The sequence below is a fragment of the Hippocampus guttulatus genome, chromosome 12, assembly GCF_054856545.1.
Source record: "Hippocampus guttulatus isolate MCC_2025c chromosome 12, RoL_Hgut_1.0, whole genome shotgun sequence".
NCBI classification, from domain to species: domain Eukaryota; kingdom Metazoa; phylum Chordata; class Actinopteri; order Syngnathiformes; family Syngnathidae; genus Hippocampus; species Hippocampus guttulatus.
The window spans coordinates 444,274-462,085 of NC_141272.1; the positions used below are offsets into that span (position 1 = coordinate 444,274).

Genomic DNA, 17,812 nt, shown 5'->3' on the forward strand with positions numbered 1-17,812 from the left:
CCCCCTTTTCTCAAGAATACATGCTCTCGAGATGCAACGATTGGCGCTGTGGCTCCAATGTAGCGTGCAGGACTAGTGAGCGCCGCTAGAAGGAGGCAGCGCGACCGTGTGCTGGGTGACGTCAGTGGGAAATCCCACGGCCCAACTGGATGTCGCAACTCGCAACCGCACAGGAACTTACGCCATCTTGCACATACGCGATCGTCGATCACTTGGGCGACTTTGAACGCTGTCCGCGTGCTTGTTCTTTTCATAATTACGCCGAACGGATTTCGGGCTCAGCGAGCGACTGAGTGCGCATGCGTGCGGGATGTGTCAAGGGTTCGCCTCCCGCCGCCAAGCGGTTCCCTTCGGGCACGCCGAAGACTCGGTCCCCTCCGGACTGTGACGCGCTAGAAGACGCGTGCCACCAACTCGCGCTCATGTGAGTCGACAGTTTGCTTTTGTCTTATTTTGCTCTTTTTCTCTTCGGACTCTGGCAGCGGCGCAGTCGCCTTTCGCCTTCTCGCGCTCGGACGCTTAGTAGGACCCTGACGTGACAGTTGGGTACCGTCGTTTTCAACATCCGACCGTGTGAAAAAATGTGAGGCAAACTCGTTTCAAGACGCAACTTTATTTCGTGACTTTTGACCCAAAATGAGACTGACGCCGTTCTATGATTTTTCTGCTCTCTACTACTGAATGGACAAACTTCACACATTTTGTTCCTGCGTTCTCATGTTCTATGCAGAGTGCTTTGTTACAGCTGCAGCTGTCGGCACTTGCGCTGTACAAATAAACCCGGATATTATTTTGGATTGAATTTATCAACGAAACGGAGCAGGCTAAGAGCTCGAAACTTCCCTTGTTGCTGCGAGGGGGGGGGGGGGGGAGTGGCGTGTTCGCGAGCCACGGTCTCGGCATTTCCTTTTTTTTCTCCTCTTTTACGATTCGATGGCATGGAGAAGAGTGTTTCAAAAAACAAACAAACCCGAAACACATCAACAACAACAGTGTACTCACCATATTGTCTGATCTAAAAATCTGCAATAACTCGATGATGTCATCATCATCAACATTATTATTATTATTGTCGATGTGGGGCAGCGCGGCAGTCAACTGGTTAGCGCGTCGGGTGCAGAGGTGCAGGGTTGGATTCTGGCTCCGGACTTCCCGTGCGGGATTTACATGTTCCCCCCATGTGGCTTTTCTGCGGGTACTCCGCTTTCCTCCCGCATTCCCAAAACGTACACGGCAGGTACACTCGAAATGGTCCCCGGGTGTAAATGTGAGGGCGAACGCTTGTTTGTCGATGTGTGCCCTGCGATTGGGTGGCCACCGGTTGGGGGTGCGCCCCAAGAAGGCCGGGATCGGCTCCGGTAGCCAGCGACTCTCGTGGGGATCAAGCGGTTCAGATAATGGGCGGATGGATCGTAGACGTTACTCAGTCAACGCACGTACGAACACGTCCGTCGACGTGCTTTCCCACACCCTCGTTAGCAGGCACGCTTCGGCCAAAGTGATGTTGTGCGTGTGTGTGTACGCGCAGGATATTTGTCATCTTGCTTGTACCTTTGCTGGTTGCCACGGTGACGGCGGAACTCCACCCGGATACCGGCCCGCCAGGTAGGCGCCCGGCGCTCCGACAACTAGAAACAAACACGGAAGCGAGTCACAGAAGTTCAGGTTTCATTCACAGTCGGGCTTGGAAAAATGTTTGGATCGATGTGATCGGGCGACCGCGCGTGTGCGTGTGCTTAGGGACGAGGTGCCAAGACTGGGACGAGTCGTGGTCCCGGGTCGTGCGCGTCCTGGAGGGTGAGGCGGCGTGGGTGCCGTGTCCCCTCTCGGGCCACCCGGCCCCCGACAACTCGTCACGCGACCTGACGTGGCACCGCCGCCTCCGAGGACAACACCTTGAACGGCCAATCACGCACAAGTAAAGCGAGCATCATCATCATCATCATCATCAATACCGCCATCTCGGGTCCATTTGGGGTCGAATCAAGTGACTTGTCGAATAGTCAACTTGACTACGTACACTGAAAATAACGGCTGTCAAATTGACTGGATTTGGAGGGGGGGGGCAGACTCACAAATTGGCTCTGGGCTGCCATCTGCTGGAGAAAAGCGGTGGCTTCACCTTTGCTTTTTGAAAAATCATGAAAATCCATTTTGAACTTTGACATCGATTTTTTTTTCAAAATCCCGACATTGGAGTGAGTCGATTTTTTTTAATTTTTGTTGCACACACCGAGTTTGCTCGGGATTTTTGGGGCGTATTGAGATGTAATTGCGTCAATGATATGAATTGTAATGGCGAAGCACACGTGTGTGTTTTCCTGCGTCTGCGTTGTCCGGCGATGGCGTTGTCGCAGCGGAATGGGACCGCGTTTGTGTTGCGCTAACGCGGTGGTGTCGTTTCGCCGCAGCGGTCGTCTGAGCAAAGAGCGCGAGCGGTTGTGCTTTCAGCCGGCGGCGGCCGACGACTCGGGCTGCTACGCCTGCCTGCCACGGTGAGAAGCGCCACCGCCGATGTGGCACGCACGCACGCAACAAAAACACGCGTCATTCCCCGTGCCTCCTCCAGGGAGCGGTCGGCGGGCGCCGAGACGTGGGTGCGCGTGACGGTCGTCCGCCGGCCGCAGGTGGCGCCGGGGGACTCGAAATGCGAGCGGCCGCTCGCCGCGGCGCCCGCTCGGGTCGTCGTCGCCTTGCAGAGCGATTGCATTCTGGAGTGCCCCGACCGGCGAGAGGCCGCCGACATGGCCGACGCCCCGCCCGCCGTCACCTGGTCCCACGTGAGGACCCCGTCGCTTCGCCTCGGCCGACGATCACGGGAAACGGCCGCGGGTCAAACGTCTCTCTTTCTTTTGGGGGTGTCTTTCCGTTGATGCGTGCGTCTCTCCGCTCGTGTGTGTGTGTGTGTGTCTGCGTCTTTGTGCGTGCGAATGTCAGGCGTGCTCGCGGTCTGACCACTGGACGAGCGACCGCGAGCAGGTCGGCGCCGATCTTCAGATTCACAACATGGTGGACCACTACCAGGGGCTGTACACGTGCCAGGTGCACTACCGGAGAGGCGGCCGAGCGCTTCATTTCACGCGCGGCCTCAACGTCACCGCCGTCTGTGAGGACGCCGCCCGCCGCCCGCGCGCCCGCCAGGCATGGGCCGATATACCGCGCTGACGCTTTTAATGAACGCGCCCGTGTCCCTCCTCCCGCAACTCGAAGGAGGCGGCTTGTTTCCTCAACTCGCCGCCAATCAAATGGCGCTCCGCTTCCGAGTCCCCTCGGCTCGTTACCAGTCAGTTACCACTTTTTCAAACCGCGTAAACCGTCAAACCGGTAAACGGCCCGCGCCTAGCCTAGCGCTCGCACGCACACGCGCACATTGGCACGCATACATACGCACAGAAAAAAAACGACACACCCGCAAACAAAGACACACGGCGGGCGTGCCCCAGAAAAAAATGTCGGGGCGAGGATCACGCAGAGCCAGCGCGGAGCCGCCCAAAGACAGAGCCACGCTGAGACGTGCGCTTTGTGTTGCGCAGCGCCCCCTTTCCTGCCCAAAGAGCCCAGCGTGCTCCAACCGACAAGCGAGCACGTCTTCCGCGTCAAACGAGGTGAGCCCGCCCGCCCGCCCGCCGACGGCTTGGAGCGGACCGCGGCGTCGCGGTGACGGGCGCTTTCGCGTCTCGCTTGCCGGCAGGCTCGTCCGTGCGTCTGGTGTGCAGGGGACGCTTTCCCTACCTGGACCGGGACTCGGACCGGGCCATCTGGTGGAGCGTGGACGGCAACGCGGTGGACGGCCAGCCGGCGGATCCCCGTTTCTCCGCGAGCAACAAGTAACAACATTTGTACTCTCCGACTCAAAGGCAGAGATGGGCATTCCTGGGGCGGACGGACGGAGGACGAGATCTTTTCTTTTTTAAAAGGACAGACCAAACAAGAACGGCGGTGGCTTTTCGTCCGCCCCTGTCCTCGTCCCTCACCGGGTTAGGCGCGTGGTGTCGGGAGGCAAAAGAACAGGCAGGGCCAGAGTGTGGCCAAACGCTGTATTTTCTTCACAGGCCATTTCGTCTCAACTGTGTTTTTATGCGGTGGCCACCCCTGCCGCCAAAACGCGTTTTCTTGTCCGCCGACATGTTCAAGGGGGCAGTTTGGAGCGCAACTCCATTTGCGTTGAATGTCTCGCGTGGCCCTTTAGCAAAACCCAAGTCGTCTGGAACACAAAACAAAAGCCAATGACGGCTTTGTTCGCGGTCAGGCCGGTGAGCGCCAAATACGGAGATCGCATCGAGGAGAGCGTCCTGCTGATCCGGGACTTTGGCTCCGAGGACCTGGGCAAGACCTACAACTGCTCCGTGAGGAACCGGCGAGGATTCCAGACGCGCAGGGCGCAGCTCCGGGAGGAAGGCGAGCGCCCTTTTGTTTGCCTTTTCGCCGTGGGGAAGAATGTCGCCGGACGCAACCGAGAGAACGTTTCCCGTTTTTTTTTCGCTTCAGCGCGGGTGCCGTGGTTGGAGGCGGGCTGCGGCGCGTCCCTGATCCTGGCGCTGTCGCTGGCCGTCTCGGCGCTCTGCGGCGTCTTCCGGCTGGAGCTGCTGCTGCTCTACAGGTCCCGCTTCGGCGCCGACGAGCGGCACACGGGTGAGGCTCTTTCCCGAGCGACGATCGGGGTCGGCCTCGGGACGTTAGCTCGCGGCCGGCGTCGGACCGCCGCGCTAGCTTCCGCCGCCCGCGGGTGAGCGGAGACGCGGTACCGCGCCCGAGACTCCTGGCGTGTGGTCGAACAGAGATTGCGATTAGCTACCAAGTTTGGGGTTTTTCTTGCTCCTTTCCAACTCGTTGGAACAAGTCAAGTCATGAGTTTTCTTTTCCGGAATATCCGTAACAACATTCGATGTAAAGGGCGCAGCGAGGTCGCGTTTGGAGATTTTTGAATGACTTTTTTCCCCCACAAAATCTGGACAAACGGTAGCGGTCTTAATCTTCAATTTGTTCATTTCTGAGTTCAACTCAAAACTGGAACTGCCAGCATCCCGTTGAAGTCTTCCCAGAAGAGTGAAAAATGTCAACTCTGCAAACATCATCCGCTCTTCTTGCACTCACGGTAGCCCCGCCCCAAAACTTGATCTTGGTTTTCTCCGAACGGTTTGCGTCGTCATTTCAATGGTGCCGATCTACGCCGTTTTGATTTTTTTTTTTTTAAAGTGATTTCTTGTCAATAACACCCCTGTGTGTGTGTGTGTGTGCACGTAGACGACAAGGAGTTCGATGTGTACATCTCATACGCCAGGAACAGCGATGAGGAGAAGTTTGTTCTGAGGACACTGCGCACAGTCCTGGAGAACCATCTGGGTTACACGGTGTGCATCTTTGACCGAGACAGCCTGCCGGGCGGGAGTGAGTTCACACTTTGAACAGACGTACATATCGAGAGAGAGAGAGAGAGAATATGTCTGCTTGGAATTTTTCCAGCGCTCCCTCCGTTGCTTATAGGAACTCAAATGAGAAGGACATGATTGAAAAATTCTCCCGCTACCGACCAAGCATTGGGAAATCGACTTCTCAGAATGAGTCGAAAAAATTCTCTTGACGACGCATGAAAAAAAGCGTCTTTGTCCTTCCTCTTGGAAAAAAAAATGTCCTTTTGGTCAAAGCGCGTCCTTTTTTAGACGTAAACAACAACCGAGTCACGGATTATGCGGTCGAAGTCAAATCTTCGGATTTCAGACTTCCGTCATCCTCCGCGAAAGCAGACAGATTAGCCCCGGTCTCAACGAGAGCCATTTTTTGTCGTCGTTTCTTCGAACGGACGGAATCATTGGATCGGGCTTTGAAAAACGCGGCTGACGTTCTGTCCTCCCGTCAGCCATCACGGATGAGACTCTGAGCTTCGTGGCACGCAGTCGCCGCCTGCTGGTGGTGTTGGGCCCCGGCTACGCCCGGCAGGGCTCCCAGGCCCTGCTGGAGCTCAAGGCGGGCGTGGACGGCCTGGCCGGCGGCCACCTGCGCCTCATCCTGCTCCGGTACAAGCACGTGCGGCGGCGGGAGTGGGTGCGCGAGCTGAGGCGGGCGCGCGTGGCCCTGGCCGAGGTGCGCTGGCAGGGCGAGCCGTCGCGGGAGATGACGTCGCGCTTCTGGAAGAAGCTGAGGCTGGAGCTGCCCGTCAGGAGGACGCACGCCGGGCACGGGGAGAGCGGCGCCGAGGCGGGGCCGGTGAGCCCGCCCGCCGACCGCCGGGCTCCTCTCGACCTCAAGGGCACATGAACGCCCGCCCGCTGCTTTTCAAAAGGCCTTTTTCTTCTTTCGGATGACTTTGGGGGCGAGGCGGCGGACACCCTGGACTAGTCGCTCCGCAAACAGACCGGTCGCCCAGATGGGAAAACCAAACGTCACAACTGCGAGGCGGATGTTCTCACTATAGGGCTGCACCGTGCAGGCAAATGTGCGATATGGGCGTCGACTCTCGTCTTGATTTTTTTCGTACGGCAAAATGATCGGGCCTTTTTAAAAAAATAATAAAAATCATTTAACAAGACGGAAAGCCAAATCCCAACTTCGATGGTACGGGGTGTGCGCTCTCTGCTGGGGACATGCGGTACTTCACGCATCCCACTCGTTTCGAAGTGGTGGCAGTCTTTTGACCGCGTCCTTTGAACTCGACGGCCTAGACCAGCGGTCCCTAACCTTTTTTGCCTCACCGACCGGTTTAATGTCCGACAATATTTTCAGGGACGGGCCTTTTCAACAAAATAATATATGACTGGGCCTTTTCCCCTTCCCAAAGACTTTTTTTTCTCCTTCCTTTTCGCGAGCTCCCGGGTTTCATTTTGGCGGTAACCTATCACGTGACTGAGAAGCGCGCCTTCACCCGCGTCAAGAGTGACGTATTGTAGACGGATGTAACAGATTTTTTTCAAAATAAACTATTATTCAGATTCCGAAATGAATAAAACGGAAGTCGTGGAAGTTATTCATTCTTTCTGTGCAATAGTTTGGCACGAAACAAAAAAAAGGAGGCAAAAGACGGCGCCGAGAATGCCCGTGGGCGGGGACAAACGCTTCGGTCCAGCCGACTCGCGGAAACGAGACTGCGCTCAATGGCTCGGTGGGAGGGAAGTGGAGCGCGCGTGACGTCGCGGCGCTCACGCTCGCCCTTTGGTTTTTTTCCGCGGAAGTCCCACCCGCTGCCGTCTTCGGAGAAAGTGAGGAAGTGGCCCGCTTTCCAAGTGTGCGCGCGGGGGCGCGGCGCAGCCGCAACCAAATTGCGCCACACTTGGGCCTCCGACGACGTAAGTGCGGTGACGCCCCTCGCTCGCGCACTTCCCCGAAGCAGTCGACAAGCGACGCTCACATTTGCGTCGAGAGCCCAAGCGCGCATCTTCACGTCTACCCGCAGAAGACTCGATCAAGGTATGCTTGCTTTTTTTTCTTTTTTTTGCTCGTCGCTCACTTTACCTAAAATAAGATTAGGTGCGGCGTCGCCTCGAAAGCGGACCAGTACCCGGATTGGTCGTTCACCTCGCGGAGCCTGGGGGCATTTCAACTGGAAGAACAATGTCACAAAACAAAACGCATTGCGGTGACGCACTTGTCAACAAAGTTTCGGGTTAGACTTCGCGCCTGCTTCTGTCGCCGCCGTCTTGAGCAAAGGAAAATTGCCGGCACCGCATTTTTAACCCCGGAGAACCCCCGGGGTCAAATTTGGCCCCCATAAATGATGCTACCCTTACATACCTGTCAACTCATACGGTTTAGCCATAGTTCATACGGATTTTGTGGTGAATCTTACGTATATGGCCGTATCGCACAAATCATACGGATTCTGAAAACTTCCGTTTTTTCTCCCCTCCCCTATGTTCAGTTAATTCCGTTTTTCACGGCCCTCTGAATAGGGATCGTCGGTCAGCATGGAAGGATCACTCTCTTTCTGTACCTTTTTGACACATTTATTGGAGCACTTTGCAGCAGAAGTAGTAGAGGTAACAGAAGTAGTTGCACAAGCAGGTAATAACCTAAAGCACACATAAATGCAGTAAAAAAAAAAAAAGAATATATCTCTCTTTCTGCATCACGATGTAAATAGGTATAGAATTGACATTAATTAAGATACGATAAGAAAACCTTTATTAGTCTCGCAATGGAGAAATTCCCAATTCACAACAGCAAAGTTATAAAAGGAAGTAGAACAACAAAATATAGGAGCTGCTGGAAAGGCAGCCACTCTCGCGGCGCCATTTCGAAGTCAAAATAACAAAACACAATACATAGGACACAGACGGTCGTGCAATCTTCACCAATTTTCTGCATACACTTTGTTGTCTGAAGCAGTTCTAGATGAAAGAATGCATACTTTTATATTAACAATACATTTAATAAATACTTTAATCAACCATGATTTCACTATGTATTATTATCGTCATCATTATCCAGAAACCATACATCACAAACATATCAAGTGGACTCGAACAAAAGAACTACAAGTCCCAAAGGTCCAACCCGGAAGTGGAGCGCCGGCACGATGAAGCCCAGCTGCAACGCAATTGACCTCGTTTGCAAATTGCAGCCGGACAAACATGACAACTATGCAAAAAATGAGTTAAATAAAGACACCGCTGTTCTAGCAGCACTTTAGCCCGCGCTGTTGAAATTGCCGATTGCGAACGGTAACTGACGGCGATCGCATAGCGATGCGGCAAACATAAAGCGCAACGGACACAATGCAAAGCAGACAAACATGGCAGCCGATCACGATCGCATCTAAAAGCTAACTTTACATAGCTGGTAAAGAAAAGCACACGCGTAGCTTCCCTTTGGGCCATGCCGACGACGAAGCGAGTGTATTCACGAGCGTAACGATGCGGTGCTGCTTTCTACACGTCGCGCGAACGGTCACCTGTCAGTGGCAGCCCCGCCCCCTCTTAAAGCGCCAGGCTGAATCCAACACCCCAACAGGAAGTTCCGTTTGCTTTTGGCCAGAATGGTGCCACTCTACTCGAATGCTTTCATTTCCGGTAACTTTCCAGTAAATCACCTGGTTCCTAGTTGAAACCTGAGTGCTGAATGGCTATTTTTTTTCTGTGTTTTCAATATTTGGAGTTGGTGAAAAAGGTAACGCAGGAATACAACTCTGAACACGGTCATGCCACCAAGTAGAATGATGATTAGACATTAACCAGACATTGTATTATGGAGATCTGCAATAAATATCATTGAACATTTCGTGGGGTTTTTTCTGCCGTTATTTTGACATTTAAAATGCTTTGGTATGTTATAAGGATTTTGTTTTGGTAGTTTATACAGGTTGTCGCTCCGAAAAGTTGACAGGTATGCCCTTAAATCCCAAAGGGTCAAATTTGGCCCTAATCCTAAATTAGGATTCAAGCATTGAATATTTGAAAAAACATACATGTTAATGTTCAGTGAACATATAGCAGTCATTTCATGTCAAATTCATCATTTTGCAAAGAAGAAAATGCTTCTTGGCTTCTCCGGGGTAATAATGCTTCCCCCGTGACGCACTCGCCCTCGCGAGATTGCCAACATGACGCTCACTCTGGGTTTGATTGTCTGTTTGTGTAGAGGCGCAATGGAGAGATGCTGTGGACTGCTGACGGCCAAGGAAGAACCAGGTACAGTACCCCCCCCCCCCCCCCCCGACTCCCATCCTTTAACGGCAACGTGAAGATAATGGCTCATTTTCAAGCTCAGGGCCTTTCAGCGTTGATGGAGCTAAGGCACATCTTTGACGTTTAAGTCACGGCACGTCCCCTCTCAATACACGACATGATCCCGACATCGGTTGAAAAAGGGGGCGGGGCTCGCACTCAAGCAAGCGTTGTTTGTGGATGAAGGAAAGATAGAATATCGAGCTGGAAGGGCCCATACGGGCAGCTTGACAAACCGCTCTTGGCTCTCCGAATTATGAGTGCATTTCCATGCAGACGATTGAATTTGGACCGTTGAGCCATCCTTGTGTGACCCATCCAGTTCCTCTGAAGAGCATCGAGGTGGAGGTGGACGTGCGGGACCACGTGGCCACCGTGCTGGCCTCGCTCCACTATGAGAACAAGGAGGACGGCGCCATCGAGGCCCTTTTCGTCTTCCCTCTTCCCGCCGACGCGGCCGTCTGCCATTTCGCCGCCAAGATCGGGCAAAGCGAGATTGTGGCCGAGGTGAAGGAGAGACGAGAGGTGAGCGCGATCCCCGCGGAGCGGCGAGCCCAAAAGGACGGCGCCGACGCCGCCTGTGGTCTTCCCCAGGCCCGGGAGGAGTACGACGACGCGCTGAGCTCCGGGCGGCTGGCCTTCCTCCTGGAGGAGAGCGAGCAGAGCCCGGACATTTTCTCCCTGAGCGTGGGGAGTCTTCCGCCGGGAGAGAGCGCCTCCATCAGGCTGGAGTACGTCACCGAGCTGGCTGTGGAGGCGGACGACGGGCTGAGGTTCTGTCTGCCCGTGGTGCTCAACCCTCGCTACCACCCTCAAGGTAGGCCGACGGCCACCCTCGCTCGTTCGAGCAAAGACTCCTCCTTTGTCAGTCGGGGCGGTCCGGGACGGGCTCGGTTCCGTTCCTGACGTCAAACGGCTCGGAGAGGCGCGGCTTTCATTTTCTTTGCCGTGCCCGATACGCAGGAAGCCAAGGCGTCAAGGTGACGTCCGCGGCGGCCTCCGGCGCGCCGTACGCTCTGTCCTTCTCGGCCCGGGTGTCGTCCCCTCGTCAGGTCGCCAAAGTGGACTCCGAGTGTCGCCTGGAGCCTCTGCGCTACCTGGACGAGGAGCAGACCTCGGCGCTGGTACGTCCGACGGCGGCCAAACGCCTTTGGCCGACGCTCCCGCCCGAGGCGTGCCTTTTACCAGATCGGCCCCAATATAAGACGGCCCTGATTATAAGACCGACCCCTCTTTTTCAAGACTCAAGTTTGAAAAAAGACTTTTTGAACACCAAAAGCATTTTTATACAGGAAAATAATGACGGTACATCTGAAACAAATGATTCTAACAATAGATGTGAGGGAAAAAGCATGTTATTTTGCCTCATTCAAATCTTAGTATCCGAACATTGAAATATGTCAACTAAAGTGCAATCCCATTCGTCAACGAATGGCGTCTGGTTTTTGAAATGGAAATGACATCAGAGCTTCTCCTCAGCTGTCGCTTAACCCGGCCGATCTTCGACCCACTTTTCTCCAGATTATCGCTACGTTTCTCCATTTTCTGTCATCCCTTCTATGATTTTCTTCTCTTGTCTTTCTTACTGCTCTTTTTTATTTTTCGTCTTTGTGACAGGGGTTCGCTTTGGCCTGGGGAGTCAAGTTCAGCATTCGCTTCAATGATATCTAGCGCCATCTAGCGTTGCGAATGGGTATAATGTCTAGACCCCGAATATAAGACGACCCCCACGTTTTCCGTCTTATTTCAATGCAAAAAACGGCGTCTTATATTGGGGCCAATACGGTATTGCTTGGGGCCGGGATTTCAGGTTGGCCTGGCCGCGGGACACCAGTTTGACAGGGACATCGAGCTGCTGATTTACTACAAGGACGCCCACCGGCCAGCCGCCGTGGTGGAGGCAGGAAAAGCGTCCGCCGAGTCCGGTGAGCTCCGCCGCTTCCCGCGATGCGTCCGCGTGCTCGCTGGAGCTTTTGGCCCCCCGTCTTGCGGTCGGTCCAGGCACGCTGATGGGAGATGCGGTGGTGATGCTGAGCCTGTACCCCGAGTTCCCCCCGGCGGCGGCGGCGGCGGCGTCTTCGCTCGCCACTCGGGGGGAGTTTGTCTTCCTACTGGATCGATCCGGAAGTATGGATTGCCCGATGGATGAGTGTCAACGGAGCGCCAGCCGCATCAGCAGCGCCAGGGTACTCCCGATATCCGGAAATGGTCGCCCACCCACCGTTTGTCCTTGACGCTCGGTGTCTCGCCGGCATGCAGGACACGCTGCTGCTGCTACTGAAGAGCCTGCCGATGGGCTGCTACTTCAACATCTACAGTTTCGGCTCCTCCTTCCAACACGTCTTCCCGTAAGAATCTACCGGAAACGCTGGCGGTTCAGCCAGCGCGGCGCCGTCGCTTTGAGAGGTGCCGAGTGCAGCACTCAATCGATCAAACGACTCGATGTGAGGTCGACGAATGCCGGACGCGCAGGTCACCGACGATGTGTAAATGTACCCAAATTTAGACAAAGTGTTGCCGGGGCAACCTAGAGAAGGACTGGCAGGGGGTCGGTTCACTTTTTTTCCCCCTCCAGATACGCAAAAGGCCACTCGGTGGTAACTTGTTTGTTTGTGCCAATTGAGACGGCGCGCTGAGAGGCGTGTGCGGCGCAAAGAGGCAAACCGAAAGCCAAAAGAGGACGAGTGCCGCCTTTTCTTTTAACCGTGAGCAGATTGGAGGAAGTTGCTTTTTGTTTTTACTTTTCAAAGCATGTAGCTACTCCAACCTAGGTCATTCACTCCCAAAGACGTTTTTAAACGTCTTTGGGAGTGAACGTCTTTTGTCTGAAAAGACGTTTTTAAACGTCTTTTCAGACAAAAGCGGCGTGGATACTTTGTCGAGCGTGACCGTTGGCCCCGTTCCCCATTTGCAACCGTTGGTGCGCTTTGCCTTTGCGGTGGCAGCCAAAGCGTGGAGTACGGCGAGGCCACCCTGGTGGACGCTCTGAAGAAGGTGGAGCAGATGGGCGCCGATCTGGGAGGAACGGAGATCCTTCAGCCCCTCAAGCACATCTACGGCCAGCCCGCCATTCCCGCTCAACCGCGACAGGTAACGCTCGACGCAAAGGCGTGGACGAGAAATGAATTCCGCGAGGCGGGCCCCGCCTTTAGAAATGAAACACCTGAAGGCGTCGGGTCAAGCGCGAGTCAACTTTGTCACTTTGAAGCCGTGTGCAAACTCTCCCCTCCCAGCTCTTTGTCTTCACCGACGGCGAGGTGGGGAACACCAAAGAAGTCACCAGGCTGGTGAAGCAGCATTCCGCTTCCCACAGGTCAGCCGGCCGCAAGCTCATCGGGCCCGCTATTTGCTACGACTGCATTTCCCTCACAATCCAATTCACTGGGGGAGGGGTGAAGATTCAAAAACTTCTATTTGGGTCGCGTACCTCTTGTCGGCCATTTTGTCCCGATTATTTGGGGATGGGAATGTTTGAAGGTCTTGCTCTTTGTCTTATCTTGTCATGTATCATTTCATTTGCCCATTTCAAAAGTGCTCACACTGGCAGATGAAATCGGCCGAGCGACGAATCGGTCGTCCCGGTCCGACCGGGCCGGACAACTTAGATCGGTCCATAGCGGTCGCTAAGCAAACGTCTGGTTTGACGCAAAGTATCGCGCCGCAGGTGTTTCTCTTTTGGGATCGGAGAAGGGGCCAGCACCGCTCTCATCAACGGTTTGGCCAAGGAGGGAGGAGGTCACGCTCAGTTCATCACCGGCGGCGCCCAACGGATGCGAGCAAAGGTATGCCGCTGTGCACAAAATCAAGATGGCCGCTCGATGCCCCAAAAAGCACTCCGGTACAAAGTCAAGCTGAGATCTGAACCAATTGAGATCTCTTACCAGAAAGTCCCCCCCCCCCCCCTTGCCTTCAAAAAAAAAAATCCATCCATCAAAAGCCAATTTTGCTTCTCACCTTCTCACATGATGGCCTAAAATCTCACAAAAGCAAAAAGCTGCAGAACGTCGCCGACGTTTGGGCCAAAAGCGCCATTTCCGCTCAGGGTTCTTCTGAACTGGGCTGGGGAGCCTTTTTCGACTCAAAAGATCTTTTCCGTCGTGAGAGTGGCACTTTCGAGCCGTAACTGCGCCGCCGCCGTGAACACCGTGAGGATCATTTCGGTGCCAGTCCGAGCTCGGGCTCCGAAAAGGAAGCGGCCCGTTGTGAAAACGAATGCTCCGCAAGTACGGCTGCCCAAAAAAAATAATAATAAACGATCATCTCCATCGTAGTCATCAATGGAAGCAATCTACTTGAGAGCAAGCACAAGACGTCACTTTGAAGCGTTTTCAGAATGAGTCGGGCAGTCGATTTAGCAAGCGCGCGCTAACTCGGCGTCCCGCCGCCGAGCAGGTGATGCAATCCCTGCGCTTCGCCCTGCAAGCGGCGGCGGAGGACATCACGCTCACGTGGGACTTGCCCAAGGAGGTGTCGGTCACGCCGCTGTCTCCGCCCCTCGCCACCATTTTCCAGGGTCAGCGCTCGCTGATCTACGCTCAGCTCACCGGACAGGTAAGCGCGCCGGCGCGGCAAAAGGGACGAACGCCGAGCCCGGCGGAACCTTCTCGCCTTTACGGTCAAAGTCCGGCCATTCGCTTTCGGACCCGCCGAGCCTTTCGTATGCTTCCAAGCCCCTTTTCCGTTTGGCCCGCCTCGTTTCCGCAGAGTTCGCAGGCAGAAGACGCTGGCGTCACCGTCAGGTACAACCTGGCCGGCCAACCGAGCCAGAGTCGGCTTCGCTTCGCCCTTCGACCCGAAGAGGACACCGGGTAACTTGCAAACGCACCCGGGGGGGGGGGGGGGGGGGGGGGGCTTGACCACTTGAGCTTTGGCGTACTTTTCAGAGGATGCCAGCGCAACACGGGCCAAAAGTGACAACTTTGACTTTTAAAGAGTTTTCTCTCTCTGCGTTTTGTCCGCAGCTTGACCATTCATCGGCTGGGCGCTCGGAGCGCGATTCGCTCCCTGGAAACGGAGGAGGAGGCGAGCGCTCTCCAGCCTCGGGAGGAAGCCGCAGAGCAAAAAGGGCGAGGGGCGGGCGCCAGGGACAAAGCGGTGCGACTCAGCGTCCAGTCAGGGGTGAGCAGCAGCTACACCGCCTTCGTTGCCGTCCGCCGGGGAGACGGCGCCGCGCTCGGAGGACCTTTACTGCGGCGGAACATCCCCGTCCCCTCTTGTAAGTGTCTCTCGCGGGAGCGACCGGCACGCGGTAGCCCGAGTGTCACGCGTCCGATCCGTTTCGGCCGCGTTTCGACGGCGTCCGACCGGAACGGCCGATCCGAGTTGGCCTTTTACCGCTGCGGCGGGACGCGGAGAGGATTTCTCTCCTCGCGTCCGCTTCCTTTGGCGCATCCGACGACGGCCTCTGCTGGTCAAAGTTAGACATTGCGGCCCATCGCGCCCCGTTTTCACCCCCGTTTTTCATTTCGATTGCGCTGCTTTTCAGCGTTATTCGGAGAATTATCCTTCATAATGTTAAAATACGAAAGCGATTTCCAGCATCCGTGCTCCCGGCTAACTTTGAGGCAAAAGGCAGACCGCGCACCCCAACCTGGTCGCAGGGCATCGGCGGTGATCACTGAGATGGGACAGTATGAAAGAACATGATGGTGAAATGAAGTGAACGGGATGGAAGAATCGCGTTTTTTTTGACCCGGCCGTGGTTTGATTTCAGCGATGCCGATGCGGATGATGAGCTCGTGTCAACCCGCGCGTGAGTACATCTCAACGACGCTCGCCACGGCTGCGCGCTTGATGTCCTTTCAGATTGTAACGCCGCATTTGTCGGGAGGGCGCAGCTTCCCACGGAGGCTACGTTCCGTGCTGTGCTCCCATCCCCGTGATGATGGCGAACTGCCGTTTCCAGGAAATGGGTACTTCAACTCTTTGCACCACATGCACGAAAGTTAGCCGCCGATCCACTTCTTTGTCACGACGCTTGGCCGAGATCACGTTTGGTTTAGATGGACGGCGTCAGAAATGATTCGCCGTTCACGAGCCGTCTTTAGCCCGCTCGTGCAAAGCAAGTAGACGCGCCGCGCCGGCGCAATCAAAGTCACCCGCCGGTAATCGGCACGCTTCGGTCCAAGCTGGACTTACAAAGCGCAAACGGCGGCACGCTGACTTCACAGAAGACCTCCTAGACGAAGCGGGCGATCTCTGCGAATTTTCCCATGAGGTCGAGCCGCCGCCGCCGCCGGCCCGCCGCAGAGAGCCGTTGCTGGAGCTGGTGTCCCTCCAGAAGGCGTCCGGCTGCTGGCCGCTGGAGGAGGCTCTGGCCGCCGCGCTGGGGAAGAGCGGCGAGGAGGTGGAAGCCCCCAAACCCGCAGCGGTGAGTCACCGTGAGGCGAAAGGAGCTCGGGATGACTCGCGGCCGACGAGCCGGGCGGTTCTCCCAGAACGCCGGCGCTACCGGGGAGTCGCTGGCTAGCCGACATCAAATCTCACCCTACTCAAGCGAGAGCCCCCCCCTTCTAACGGCAGCTCCTCCCTCTCTGTGCCTCGTCGCGGAACGCGCCGCGAATTAGGCGAGCGGGGAAGTGTGGGCCACCGTCCTGGCTCTGGTCTGGCTTCACGGGATCCAGTCTGAGGCCCGAGACGAGTGGCAGCTTCTGGCTCTGAAGGCGGCGGCGTGGCTCCGCGCTCAGAAGGGTAGGGCTCCCGAACGCAGCGCAGCCTTTTTGGACTCCACATTTGATGTCCCCTGACGGCGCTTTCATTCTCTCTTTTAGCGCCCGGCGCGCTCGAGTGCGTGGAAGCCGCCAACGCTTTGTTGGGGTGTCACGTGCCGAGCGACGCGCTGGGCATCTGAGCTCTTCGTCAAACGGACGGCTCCGCCCCGAAGAAAGTTCTCCCGCTTCGCTGTGTTTTCAACATCTCCCGCCGCCGTGGGCTTGTTCCTCCGAGCCCTTCCATTGGCCGTCCTCGCCTAACACGTCGAAACGGCGCGTTTGGGATCATGCTTCCATTTCCCGTCCCCGTTGCTCAGATTGATTTTTATACACGCGGCCCTTTTGTTGTATCGTTTCCCCGCACTCCGCTTTTAAAGCCGTTGCCGGTTTAGTTTTCGGCTATGGAATGATCATTAATTCTCGTTGGATGGTTGAATGAATGACTCTGGTCGTCGTTTCTGAAGAATTTCCTCATATGAAGTCCTCCACATCCATACATCGGTGACAAGCGACAGTGTGGAGAAGGGAAGTGAACCTGTACAAAAAAATACAAATAAAAAATGAACAGGAGCGAATAAAAGGGCCAATCAAAAGCAGCTCCGTGGCATTTTTGCTGCCCTCTGGTGGTTATGAGCAAACACGGCACATTTACATTTTTGGGGGAAAACGTTTTTTACTTGACTTTTCCATTTCTAATGTGAGATATGTCTCATATGTAGGGGCTGCCAATCCCAGCCACGAATACTAAAGGCCTACAAAATCTGATCTGGAGTAAGTCCTCCTCAGTTTGACATGTTGGCGAATCGTCATCAAGAAAGATCTTGGCTCGCAATTTTTTTTGCCATCGTGTTCAATGGCATTTGAGATATCAAAAGGGATCAATGAGAACTCAAAGAGTGAAGAATCGTACCGCTATCACTCTGAAAAAAAAAGCAAGATCAAACATGGCTATGTATAGTTTTTCAAATAACGTTTTTTTTCTTTTTTTAGGAAGGCGCAACAACAAAAAAGTGGTTTTTATTTTTTATTTTTGGCGGGGGGAGGTATGCATCACGGCATACTTTGCAGCTATTTGGGGTGTCCTACGTCCATTTTGGGCGCCTGGCTGATAACCCCCCCCCCCCCCCCCTGACTGTTTTGTGCCGAGGCAAAAATCCTTTTTTTCTCTAAAAATGGAGCTTTGGTGCGACCTGCCGGCATGTTGCTGCCAGGCACCAGGGTTGAACTGAGAGGAGGAGCTTCTTTTGAACCAGCCCAGAACTTTGTTAAAGGGTGTTTTGCTGCCATCTTGTGGAAATTACGAAACTTTTTGGGTGGGAGGCAGTTGCACGCAAATTTTGGGAGTGTACATCGCTGGACTAAAGTAAGGGTGTACGTGTGGGTGAGGGTGTGTTTGGCTTTATTGCGCTCTCTTTCCTTCTATTTTGACATTGATGGTTGACAATG

The 17,812-nt window shown here is 54.9% G+C and overlaps 2 protein-coding genes across 3 annotated transcripts; both read left to right on the forward strand.

Annotated features, from left to right (window-relative positions):
- The first annotated feature begins 139 nt into the window (after nucleotides 1-139).
- LOC147196851 (interleukin-1 receptor accessory protein-like) lies at nucleotides 140-6,961 on the forward strand. The gene is made up of 11 exons (XM_086124802.1): nucleotides 140-424; nucleotides 1,529-1,918; nucleotides 2,412-2,495; nucleotides 2,570-2,780; nucleotides 2,938-3,106; nucleotides 3,534-3,605; nucleotides 3,692-3,827; nucleotides 4,250-4,398; nucleotides 4,489-4,632; nucleotides 5,245-5,388; nucleotides 5,858-6,961. The coding sequence occupies exons 1-11, from the start codon at nucleotides 300-302 to the stop codon at nucleotides 6,253-6,255; spliced, it is 2,022 nt and encodes a 673-aa protein (XP_085980928.1). The 5' UTR covers nucleotides 140-299; the 3' UTR covers nucleotides 6,256-6,961.
- Nucleotides 6,962-7,102: 141 nt separating this feature from the next.
- On the forward strand, nucleotides 7,103-16,962 carry LOC147196852 (von Willebrand factor A domain-containing protein 5A-like). Of its 2 annotated transcripts, XM_086124801.1 has the most exons (19): nucleotides 7,103-7,401; nucleotides 9,571-9,620; nucleotides 9,979-10,181; nucleotides 10,251-10,473; nucleotides 10,620-10,780; nucleotides 11,467-11,581; nucleotides 11,658-11,842; nucleotides 11,916-12,004; nucleotides 12,602-12,746; nucleotides 12,890-12,969; nucleotides 13,321-13,438; nucleotides 14,049-14,207; nucleotides 14,361-14,464; nucleotides 14,618-14,871; nucleotides 15,370-15,408; nucleotides 15,494-15,568; nucleotides 15,827-16,026; nucleotides 16,223-16,346; nucleotides 16,427-16,962. In XM_086124801.1, the coding sequence occupies exons 2-19, from the start codon at nucleotides 9,578-9,580 to the stop codon at nucleotides 16,504-16,506; spliced, it is 2,397 nt and encodes a 798-aa protein (XP_085980927.1). In that variant the 5' UTR covers nucleotides 7,103-7,401; nucleotides 9,571-9,577; the 3' UTR covers nucleotides 16,507-16,962. The 2 variants fall into 2 exon arrangements, with proteins under 2 accessions (XP_085980927.1, XP_085980926.1); XM_086124800.1 differs by having other exon boundaries at nucleotides 14,049-14,464.
- Nucleotides 16,963-17,812: the final 850 nt, after the last annotated feature.